Below are 11,603 nucleotides of genomic sequence, written 5' to 3' on the forward strand. Positions count from 1 at the left end.
GACAAACTAGTTCCCCTTTCCACTCCTCCCAAAAAAGCCGTTTTTAACAGGCTGTCATTAGCATTTCTCTACAGAAGGAACAGTGAAGTACAGGATGTTCTTACAAGACTAAACACGGCAGTGATTCTGAATAGAAACTGCACTCACCTTATACCCCCATTAAAAACCATTTAAAATTCTCAGTTTTAGTTTAGTCATAAATAATAACGCAATGTGCATTCAGTTTATGAATTAATGTGTAGCCTATGTTGTAATGTGCTTTTAATGTGCTTTTGTAATTTTAGTTTTTTTTATTAAGACGAGTGACGTGTAAATATTCTAATGCAACAAAGTGCATACGTACATTAAGCAAAAAAAAAAAAAAATATATATATATATATATATATATATATATATATATATATATATATATATATATATATGAAAGTAGCCTACTCCATGTACAAAAAAAAATATGTACAAATAAATAGGCTACCTCGCGGCATTTCAGTCCAGTTTTTACCGATTTGTTTACCTTAATTAAATTAGTAGCGTTCCTTGTGTATTGTATCTGTCAAGGCTCTTGCTGTAGGTGATGTATACAGGAGCGCATCGCTGAGGTTCTCTGTGGATGCAGTGATGGAGGAGAGGCGGGGCCGTCCCATGTGCGTCACTGTGGCTCCAGACAGGGTCGGACCATAAATCTCCAGCACTTTTGAGAAACCGGGCAGAAGCAGAAGGCGGCGATCAGTTATGATGAACATCTAGACGGGACGTCCTGCTCAAGGTATTCTGATTACAAACCATTAGAGCGAGACATAAAATAATCACGCTGTCATCTAACTTATGTTACAGTCGGCTGTATCGTTTAATAGCACATTTTGTGAACGCTCACTCTTAACGAGATTGTTCTCAAAACATTTGTGAGTAGGCTATAGTTTGGTAAAAGTAAAGTCATATTTCTCTGTATTCTTCTGTTAAAGATTGACACTGCGCGGCGGCGAGCTTAAGGTGAAAAGAGGTGAGTTGCATCATCATTAATATACATAAGTCTAAAAGTTATAAAACTACTCCTGTGAATCGACTTATGATATTGATTGACATGAGACACGATACGTCCCACAACCTGATAGCAGTTTTTAAAATGGCAACAATTCCAAATAAATGAATCCGAGATGATCACTAATGCTCTTAACACAAATTTTTTAATTTCATTGTTTTCTTCTAATTTGTGAGATTGTCACTTAATAAAAACTCAGTTTAAATATAAATCAGTGTTTTAAATACATCAAAATATATAAAATTTAAGAACACAACTATACTAGACAAATTGTCTTTTAAGGAAAATATAACTACATATTAAATGCATGTTTATATTTTCCAACTTTTGAGACGGCTCAAAAGAAAATGTCATAGACACTCAGTTTAAATGTAATCTCAGTTCTTGAATTCAGCTCAGTGAATGCCAGATTTGTCAATATTTGAAATAAAGATGTGGCCTTGTATCTGTATCTGGGGGCAAAAACTTGTTTTTCATGTTTTTTTCTTCTGCAACCACATTCTAATTTTTTATGTTTTCTTCTTTTTTTTTTTTCTTTTGTCTGCTTGAAGTTCTGGCATAACTGGATTGCTCTCTTCATTTGCAGTGGAAGAGCAAAAAAGAGTGAAGGACATAAAAGACATCTGTGCTGTTCTTCCCTCCCATCCATGATGCGGGACTCTGTCTTCAACTGCTGTGTTTCTCCACCTCATCCTCCTAGAGGAGTGGAGGAGCCCCACCAGCACAGAAGCAGAGCTCAGGCTGCGCCCCCTAACGACAGGCGTTTCCTCATATTCTTTGACTTTGACGAGACCCTGGTGGACGAGTGCAGTGATGACTCTATGGTTACTGTGGCGCCTGGTGGAGTCCTGCCCGGCTGGTTGAAGGACACCTACCATTCTGGCCGCTACAGTGAGTACATGCAGCGTGTGCTGGCTTACCTCGCCGAACAGGGTGTCACCCCGGCGGATATTCGAGACACAGTGAAGAAACTCCCTCCCTGCCCAGGCATCCCCACTTTGATGCATTTCCTGCTTTCTCGGCCTTCAAAGGACTTTGAAGTCATTTGTGTGTCAGACGCCAATACTGTCTTCATCGAGACTTGGCTGCAGCACCTGGGCTTCCACCCGCTATTTCTGCGCATTTTCACCAACCCAGCTCACTTTGATGATAATGGGCAGCTGCAGCTTCGCCCCTTCCACTCCCATGAGTGCCTGCGATGCCCTGCGAACATGTGCAAAGCGGTGGTGGTGAGGCAGTACGTGGCCCAGCGCGTGCGTGAGAGGAGCGGACGGCCGTACCAGAAGGTTTTGTATGTGGGCGATGGGGCCAATGACTTTTGCCCATCACTCACACTGTCACCGGGTGACATTGCATTCCCACGCCGGGACTTTCCAATGCACAAACTGATCCAAGAGATGCAGGAAGCCAAACCTGGAGAGTTCAAGGCCAGTGTGGTGCCCTGGAACAGTGGAGAAGATGTCATCAACACCCTGAGGAAGATATTAGAGAGGGCCTAAATATATTATACAGGCACCTAAATGAGGCCCTAATAATGTATAGGGCTTTCTAGAGTACATTCCAAACTCTTTTGGTTTTGCCAAATATGCATCAACTTAGTTCTGTCTAGAAACTGCCAGGCTGTTGAGGGTCTTTTAATAAGATGCATTGTTTGAACAGTTGAAATAACACCGCTATAAACTTACATTTAAATACACAGATACATCCAAATGAGAATAGATTTATAATGTGTGCGTATGATTGAGCCTAGACTTTTTAAAATCTGTTTGCATTAACACTAAGACTGGCCAGTAGTGTCTATCCCTAAATGCATTATTATTATTATTATTATTATTATTATTATTATGTCATGCTTAGGACCGATTTCTGTATTGTACTGTCATTTACACATATATGTAGTTTTAAAGATGGAAATCTGAGAGGTGCTATAGGTGATTATTTATGTGAAAAATTTTAAACTAATTCACTAAAATGATCATCTTACTAATGAGAACTTCAGATGGTTAGTATTTGCCATTGAAATACTGTGTTTATTGTATGTTATGGTTTTTATTAGTAAACTTGAACCCATCCTCAGTTGGCAGGATGTGTTGTACTTTTAACCTAGTTATGCTGAATTTTTGTTTGTGTGTGTTTGTTCCTTTCTCTTATCCAAAGTCTGTGAAATCTGGAAGTGAGACTATGGATCTGAGACCTCTGAACATCACCAGCATGGTTATAAAGCCATTCACTCACAATAAATTTTCTACTTTCCGAATGTCTTCAATCTTATCCAACTCCTTCATGGGAGTAAAAAATAAATAAAACCATTCCTTACCCTTGCATTTATATGCCCTTTTAAAAACCAGTTCAACTTGACAGTTTGTATCATAGAGGATTTTGTACCTTCTACTAGTATATATTGCCATTTTAAAAAATAAGTTTAACAAACGTACTTTCCTCTTTTTGTTTTTACAACACTTAAATCCAACAATTAACAATCATTGTCAGCAGATCTCAATCTGTCAGTACAAAAGGGACATTTATCTTGCACAGTTGAATTCAGGACTGAAATATAAAGCGTTAACTGCTATAATACCATGTAACACTCGCCAATGAATGAGTGTGAGATGGAGACAAAACTTGAGATCTTTTGTCCTCTGAGTTTTGAAGCTAAACTTTAACTATAACATCATCTCAACATCATTGAGAGAGAGATTAAGTGAATTATTTCATTTTAAATTAGCATTTACATCACTCTTACTACATTAGGCCTGTTTAAGGATAAAGTACGGCTAAAAAGAAATGATTAACTAAAAACATCACCATATTTTGATTTTAGTTAGGCAGTAGCCTAACTTACGTACACAAGAATAGAGAAAACAACATTCTATGTTTTATTTTTTCCTCAAATACCTTTGTAATATATTGTACTCGTTTATATACTAAGTTCCCAAAATGCCTAATAAAATATTTTCTTATAAGAAAAAAAAACTAAACAGCAAATATTTATCTCCACCTGGCGGCCGCGTCTAGCTCTTTTTAGAGAGACCGGGCGTGTCAAAACAACGCGCCTGTCCTGATTGGCCGGCGGCGAGCACGTGACTTCACAGCTGATTTCCGCGGATGGAGTGTTTTCGCAAGATCAAATGCTCGTCTTCTTCACCTCGGCAAGGCATGAATTCGCCTTTCACCACGGCTCCCTGACACACAGACCCCTCCAGACAGCTGACCTACAGTCGTTATGGCCCACGCTGCACAGATGAACGTCCTGGCCATCAACACTCCTCTCCGAGTGGAGCACGACAAGAAAAGACGACAATTCAGCATCCGACTGAACGGTCAGTAATGCGTCAGATGTAACGAGATGGTGGTCGCGGGGGGGAAGGAGGACAAACCATCGTGTGTTAGATTGCAAAACGTGCCTTTTGTTTATTATATTTCGCTTCTCAACATGGTAAACACGTTATCTAATAAAATCCGTTCTACTTCTACCATTACCTTGTAAATATCGTCACACGCTTTGATCCCAGGCCTAGTCAGTGCAAAACGACAGAGTCGGGGTTCAATCTTCAACTGGCTGGCAGGAGCCGCCACTGGCATGTCACGTGACCTGTCAGTGGGTGGCTGGCAGCTGCCAGTCTGATGCTGGCATGTCACGTGACCTGTCAGTGGCTGGCTAGTTGTCTGCCAGTCTGCCTTTGGCAAGTTTTAGAAACCATTGATTTTTGGCTGTTTTTGTGTTTTGTGTTCCACCCTCTCTAGCTCATTTATTATGCATCTGTTGATATGTTTTTGTTCTTTTGCATGATTGGTGTTTTAGACAATTTATCCCAATTGAAACAGTAAAATGGCCGTGATCAGACTGTCAGCTTAATGACGCTTTGCTGGACGGTCTATTCAGTCAGCCGCGGCTGAACTGCGGTTATAACGCGTTGCCTTACACTCTCGCTGCAATGAAATACACTGTTTTCTTATTATGAATGTAATCTCAGGCATCTCTTCTTTAGTATGATTGGTGTTTTGGGGACGATTATCCCGATTAAAACAGTAAAATGGCCGTGATCAGACTGTCAGCTTACTGACGCTTTGCTGGACGGTCTATTCAGTCAGCCGCGGCTGAACTGCGGTCATAACGCGTTGCCTGACACTCTCGCTGCAATGAAATACACTGTTTTCATATTATGAATGTAATCTCAGGCATCTCTTCTTTAGTATGATTGTTTTTTGGGGGACTATTATCCCAAATAATCCAGTAAAATGGCCGTGATCAGACTGTCAGTTTACTGACGCTTTGCTGGACGGTCTATTCAGTCAGCCGCGGCTGAACTGCGGTCATAACGCGTTGCCTGACACTCTCGCTGCAATGAAATACACTGTTTTCTTATTATGAATGTAATCTCAGGCATTTCTTCTTTAGTATGATTGTTTTTTGGGGGACTATTATCCCAAATAATCCAGTAAAATGGCCGTGATCAGACTGTCAGCTTACTGACGCTTTGCTGGACGGTCTATTCAGTCAGCCGCGACTGAACTGCGGTTATAACGCGTTGCCTGACACTCTCGCTGCAATGAAATACACTGTTTTCTTATTATGAATGTAATCTCAGGCATCTCTTCTTTAGTATGATTTGTGTTTTGGGGACGATTATCCCGATTAAACCAGTAAAATGGCCGTGATCAGACTGTCAGCTTACTGACGCTTTGCTGGACGTAGGCTATAGGCTATACATCTATTCACAGTAGGCATAACGTGAATCTTTCTCTATTGTTCCCTAATGGCTAAACAATTTCACTAATTATATGATATACTAATATTGCGAACTACATATATTTTTAACTAATTAATTGAACTAAATATTTAGATAAACTTGTTTGTAACGTTACATGACGTGTGTGCCGGGATCTGACTGTTTTAATAGCCATACCCACCCGAGAAGCAAAGCGTCAGTAAGCTGACAGTCTGATCACGGCCATTTTACTGGTTTAATCGGGATAATCGTCCCCAAAACATCAATCATACTAAATAACAGATGCATGAGATTACATTCATAAAAAGAAAACCGTGTTGTTAAAATATGTTCATTATGTCCTCAGTTGTATCAGAGAATGTCTAATGTTGTATGTAATGCTGTATATGTTTATGCCACAGGAGGGCACTAAAGTGTCAGCTATTAGAGGACCCATTTGCGTCATTAAGTTTGTCTCAGTTGAGTTGCCGTAGGCAATAGAGAAAAAATAATAACACTGAAGGCTAGCTGTCCGACCGTGAGACTGATGTGTCGGCAGCTAGAAAAATAAATATGCCAAGAACGGCTAAAGATTATCCATCTCTATCGTCCAGTCTTTTCCTCCAAATGCAACGCTAGCTGCAACTCAACTAGTGAATTTCCTTGCAGCGAGAGAGTCGGGCAACGACTCGACTGGATAGACCGTCCAGCAAAGCGTCAGTAAGCTGACAGTCTGATCACGGCCATTTTACTGGTTTAATCGGGATAATCGTCCCCAAAACACTAATCATACTAAAGAAGAGATGCCTGAGATTACATTCATAATAAGAAAACAGTGTATTTCATTGCAGCGAGAGTGTAAGGCAACGCGTTATGACCGCAGTTCAGTCGCGGCTGACTGAATAGACCGTCCATTAAAGCGTCAGTAAGCTGACAGTCTGATCACGGCCATTTTACTGTTTTAATCGGGATAATCGTCCCCAAAACACCAATCATACTAAAGAAGAGATGCCTGAGATTACATTCATAATAAGAAAACAGTGTATTTCATTGCAGCGAGAGTGTAAGGCAACGCGTTATAACCGCAGTTCAGCCGCGGCTGACTGAATAGACCGTCCAGCAAAGCGTCAGTAAGCTGACAGTCTGATCACGGCCATTTTACTGTTTTAATCGGGATAATCGTCCCCAAAACACCAATCATACTAAAGAAGAGATGCCTGAGATTACATTCATAATAAGAAAACAGTGTATTTCATTGCAGCGAGAGTGTAAGGCAACGCGTTATAACCGCAGTTCAGCCGCGGCTGACTGAATAGACCGTCCAGCAAAGCGTCATTAAGCTGACAGTCTGATCACGGCCATTTTACTGTTTCAATTGGGATAAATTGTCTAAAACACCAATCATGCAAAAGAACAAAAACATATCAACAGATGCATAATAAATGAGCTAGAGAGGGTGGAACACAAAACACAAAAACAGCCAAAAATCAATGGTTTCTAAAACTTGCCAAAGGCAGACTGGCAGACAACTAGCCAGCCACTGACAGGTCACGTGACATGCCAGCATCAGACTGGCAGCTGCCAGCCACCCACTGACAGGTCACGTGACATGCCAGTGGCGGCTCCTGCCAGCCAGTTGAAGATTGAACCCCTACTGAAACGACATCAACTAACGTTAGTAGTTTTGCTGGAACGAATGGAATGGAACTGTTTTTGTTTGTTTGTTTTCCCGCCATCAGCTAACTTAATTCTTTATATTTCTGCATTGTATGTCTTTTAACAAGCGCTTAATGAGTCGGATTTATCCGTCGCATGCAGCAAATATTACTTTTGATTTGAGCTGCAGTAAATCTCGTCTGTAACCAGTCACAGTTCGTGCGTTTGCTTTAGCGCAAGCTTTGTTTTCTTCTCTGTGTGGATTAGTAACTAGGTTGCCTATTTTACCAGCTAGCCATCCCATCCAGACTTTTTTTTGGGCTACTTCCTGTTCCATCATCTTCTTCTCGGTACAAAGCAAACTCATGTCGCTATGTTTATGTCATTATGTCGCAACAGCAGAGGAACAGGAGCAGACTTGCGCTTATTCCTTGCGGGGTTTCACATGAAAATTAATGGTTTGCATACACTAAAATGAATATAACAAAGAAACTTAAAGCCAGCCTACGACTATTTGGCCGGAAAGCACTCGTTTTACGACGGTGAAAATGGAAAACAAGGCACAGATATGCATCCTGTTTGACTGAGCAGTTCTTCACGGTCACGAATAACTTTGTTTACTGTACGCTGACTAATGTTTATGCAACTATATTGAAGGTTCCCATGACAGGGCTGTTCTGCTGTACGAGTATGTGGGGAAGAAGACTGTGGATCTGCAGCACACCGAGGTTCCTGAAGCTTACCGGGGACGAGAGATCGCCAAACACCTTGCCAAGGTTGTAGAAGATTACTCAAGATCAGTGTGAACTGGTTTATACATGATGATATTACGTTATCTTGTTCGTTGGTGTGCATTAAATCATATAGTTTGTGATTGGTTTTGCTAGGCTGCAATGGACTTTGTGGTGGAGGAGGACCTGAAAGCCCATTTGACCTGCTGGTACATCCAGAAATATGTCAAAGAAAACCCTCTCCCCCATTACCTGGAGCACGTCCTCCACTGAGAGCCAGAGATGGGGACCATCTCCATTCTAATATGATGATTTGGGATCGGGTGGGATGGATATCTTTTGGGATTCCCTAATCTATCTGACTGGTCTTGAAACTTCACAAAAGAAAGTGATTTGTTTTTTGTTTGCGAGTGAGAGCGATTTAAGAAGGGGTGAGATCTGAAGATATTAAACGTTTTCTGAGGACTAACAAGAGTGTGGACTTTGAGGTGCACTAGTTTCCCAGTGACTCGAGCAGACTTTCCAGCCAACCCAGAGAAATGAGAGGATTGTGACACCCGTCATGAACTCAAATTATCAACTGTTTGATATGATCAGAAGAGTGACGTTAGACTCCATATGCCTCTCTGGCCTTACTCCTTCAGATTTAGTGGTGCTCACGAGGTAAATACAGGCACGTACTTGTGTTCCCAAATGTGTAGAGTGTGCGCGCACAGCCTGGCGTGAAGTTTTATGGACATTACAATCTAACTGTCCTGCCAGAAACTAATATTTCTTCTGTTCATCTTCTAGGATGATCTTGTGCTTTTGCATGTGTGTATCTGTGTATTCTATGGCCAGTGAAGAGCTCAGACTCTGGAGACAATCGCCTGCCCATATACTCACAGGGCTGAACCTCTCAGGATGCACACTTTATAAAAACAATAAAGCACCTCTGCATAGGGGATTCTGTTACATGTGGTTGGATGTAACGTGTGTGTTGAATAACCGAATATGAGCGTATGAATGTCAGGGTATAGTGTGTTAGTTACTCCCAAAATTCCCAGGGGTCTTATAATAAGTCAGTTGATGAACTGACTTCAGCAAGATCGGTTGTTTGCAGGGTAGACAGCGCAAAGAGCAGACCATCATGCCTTGTTCTGTGCAGACACCATTGATGACCATGATATTCCTTTTTTTTATTAAGCAACTGGGCTCTGTTATGACAAATTGTGTGATGTAATAAAGCCTAAAGTAGCCAGGAATTGATCTGTTTTTACACACTTATGTAATCTTAATATTACTATCCATGGTTTTGAATAAAACATTTTTAAGATCAAACTTGATTTATGAGTGTTTGTCCATGAATTATCAATGTCATAATTTTAGCATTATCAGTGTGTGTACTTTTTCAAATATATATATATATATATATTTAGCATTTCATAAATGATGCATTTATTCACCCTTAAGTTGTTCCAAACCCATATGACATTTTTCCATGGAGCACAAATGATAAGATGCAGATATTTTGTTCAACAATACAATGTTTGGGTCTAGGCTACATTAATTTTTAATAAATGGTGATCAATTGACATTTCTTTTCATAATAATATTATTTATAAAAGAAACAAAAGTCATACTGGCTTAAATGACATGAGGGTGCGTAAATAATTAAATTTTCAATGAAATGTCCCTTTAAATAGCTGAACGGTGAATTGTACTCAATTTGGGTTTTTCTAGTACAGTTTACTAGCCTTTTTAATTAATGCTGTTTTTTTATGTTTGTTCCCCCATGGACATTAAATTTTGTTGTTGTTTTGTAAAATCTAAATATATATTCTAAAGGAATTTTAACATATTAAGAGGATAGAAAAATTATTACAGAATGCTTTGTTTTTAGTTCCCTCCAGTTTCATTTAAGTATCATATAGAGATACAATTATAGCTTTATTTTTATATTTTAAGTTATTTTATTGTTTTTGTTATTTAAAAATATATATTTTTTTATTATATAAACAGGTGCTGGTCATATAATTAGAATATCATCAAAAAGTTGATCTATTTCACTAATTCAGCCTTCAGCTCTTCTGCATTCTTGGGTCTGGCATATCGCATCTTCCTCTTCACAATACCCCATAGATTTTCTATGGAGTTAAGGTCAGGCGAGTTTGCTGGTCAATTAAGAACAGGGATACCATGGTCCTTAAACCAGGTACTGGTAGCTTTGGCACTGTGTGCAGGTGCCAAGTCCTGTTGGAAAATTAAATTTGCATCTCCATAAAGTTGGTCAGCAGCAGGAAGCATGAAGTGCTCTAAAACTTCCTGGTATACGGCTGCGTTGAACCTCAGAAAACACAGTGGACCAACACCACTGACTCTGGAAACTTTACACTGGACCTCAAGCAACGTGGATTGTGTGCCTCTCCTCTCTTCCTCCAGACTCTGGGACCGTGATTTCCAAAGGAAATGCTAAATTTACTTTCATCAGAGAACATAACTTTGGACCACTCAGCAGCAGGCCAGTCCTTTTTGTCTTAAGCCGCTTCTGACGCTGTCTGTTGTTCAAGAGTGGCTTGACACAAGGAATGCGACAGCTGAAACCCGTGTCTTACATACGTCTGTGCGTAGTGGTTCTTGAAGCACTGACTCCAGCTGCAGTCCACTATTTGTGAATCTCCACCACATTTTTGAATGGGTTTTGTTTTCACAATCCTCTCCAGGGTGCGGTTATCCCTATTACTTGAACACTTTTTTTCCACCACATCTTTTCCTTCTCTTCTCCTCTCTATTAATGTGCTTGGACACAGAGTGCAGCCAGCCTCTTTTGCAATGACCTTTTGTGTCTTGCCCTCCTTGTGCAAGGTGTCAATGGTCGTCTTTTGGACAACTGCGGTCTTCCCCATGATTGTGTAGCCTACAAAACTAGACAGAGAGACCATTTAAAGGCTTTGCAGGTGTTTTGAGTTAATTAACTGATTAGAGTGTGGCACCAGGTGTCTTCAATATTGAAACTTTTCACAATATTCAAATTTTCTGAGATACTGAATTTGGGATTTTCCTTAGTTATCAGTTATAATCATCAAAATGAAAAGAAATAAACATTTGAAAATATATCAGTCTGTGTGTAATGAATGAATCTAATATACAAGTTTCACTTTTTGAATGGAATTAGTGAAATAAATCAACTTTTTGATGATATTCAAACTATATGACCAGCACCTGTGTGTGTGTCTATAGCCTGTATATAGTATTTCAGTTTTTATTTTTAATACATCAGGATTAAAAAAACGTATTAGGAACTACAGGTTTTTAAATTTATATTTTATTTCAAGTAAACTTAATTATTAAGTTTTTAGTTGACTATAATTACCATGGTTCTCTCTCTTAAAAATATTCGTAATTTATTTAACTTCGTTTGCTACCTTATATTAATGCATGCAGATATTAAGTTATTGGTTTCAATGTGTTTATGTTATGCAATCCATC

General features: G+C 39.7%; 2 protein-coding genes across 3 annotated transcripts; both read left to right on the plus strand.

The window, feature by feature from the left end:
- The first annotated feature begins 647 nt into the window (after positions 1–647).
- LOC132143603 (probable phosphatase phospho1) lies at positions 648–3,367 on the plus strand. Of its 2 annotated transcripts, none has more exons than XM_059553987.1 (3): positions 648–766; positions 963–1,000; positions 1,626–3,367. In XM_059553987.1, the coding sequence occupies exon 3, from the start codon at positions 1,687–1,689 to the stop codon at positions 2,536–2,538; it is 852 nt and encodes a 283-aa protein (XP_059409970.1). In that variant the 5' UTR covers positions 648–766; positions 963–1,000; positions 1,626–1,686; the 3' UTR covers positions 2,539–3,367. The 2 variants fall into 2 exon arrangements, with proteins under 2 accessions (XP_059409970.1, XP_059409962.1); XM_059553979.1 differs by having other exon boundaries at positions 660–766; positions 1,591–3,367.
- A 729-nt stretch (positions 3,368–4,096) lies between these two features.
- On the plus strand, positions 4,097–9,460 carry LOC132143615 (protein NATD1-like). The gene is made up of 3 exons (XM_059554001.1): positions 4,097–4,359; positions 8,062–8,180; positions 8,292–9,460. The coding sequence occupies exons 1-3, from the start codon at positions 4,263–4,265 to the stop codon at positions 8,406–8,408; spliced, it is 333 nt and encodes a 110-aa protein (XP_059409984.1). The 5' UTR covers positions 4,097–4,262; the 3' UTR covers positions 8,409–9,460.
- Positions 9,461–11,603: the final 2,143 nt, after the last annotated feature.

Source organism: Carassius carassius, chromosome 1 (assembly GCF_963082965.1).
Source record: "Carassius carassius chromosome 1, fCarCar2.1, whole genome shotgun sequence".
NCBI classification, from domain to species: domain Eukaryota; kingdom Metazoa; phylum Chordata; class Actinopteri; order Cypriniformes; family Cyprinidae; genus Carassius; species Carassius carassius.

What these genes read in the sequence shown, in the direction of transcription:
- LOC132143603 (XM_059553987.1), top strand. Translation starts at nt 1,687, where the DNA reads ATGATGCGGGACTCTGTCTTCAACTGCTGTGTTTCTCCACCTCATCCT.
- LOC132143615 (XM_059554001.1), top strand. Translation starts at nt 4,263, where the DNA reads ATGGCCCACGCTGCACAGATGAACGTCCTGGCCATCAACACTCCTCTC. An exon ending in ATTCAGCATCCGACTGAACG is followed by an intron (nt 4,360 to 8,061) that starts GTCAGTAATGCG and finishes ACTATATTGAAG; the next exon opens with GTTCCCATGACAGGGCTGTT. An exon ending in TCGCCAAACACCTTGCCAAG is followed by an intron (nt 8,181 to 8,291) that starts GTTGTAGAAGAT and finishes TGGTTTTGCTAG; the next exon opens with GCTGCAATGGACTTTGTGGT.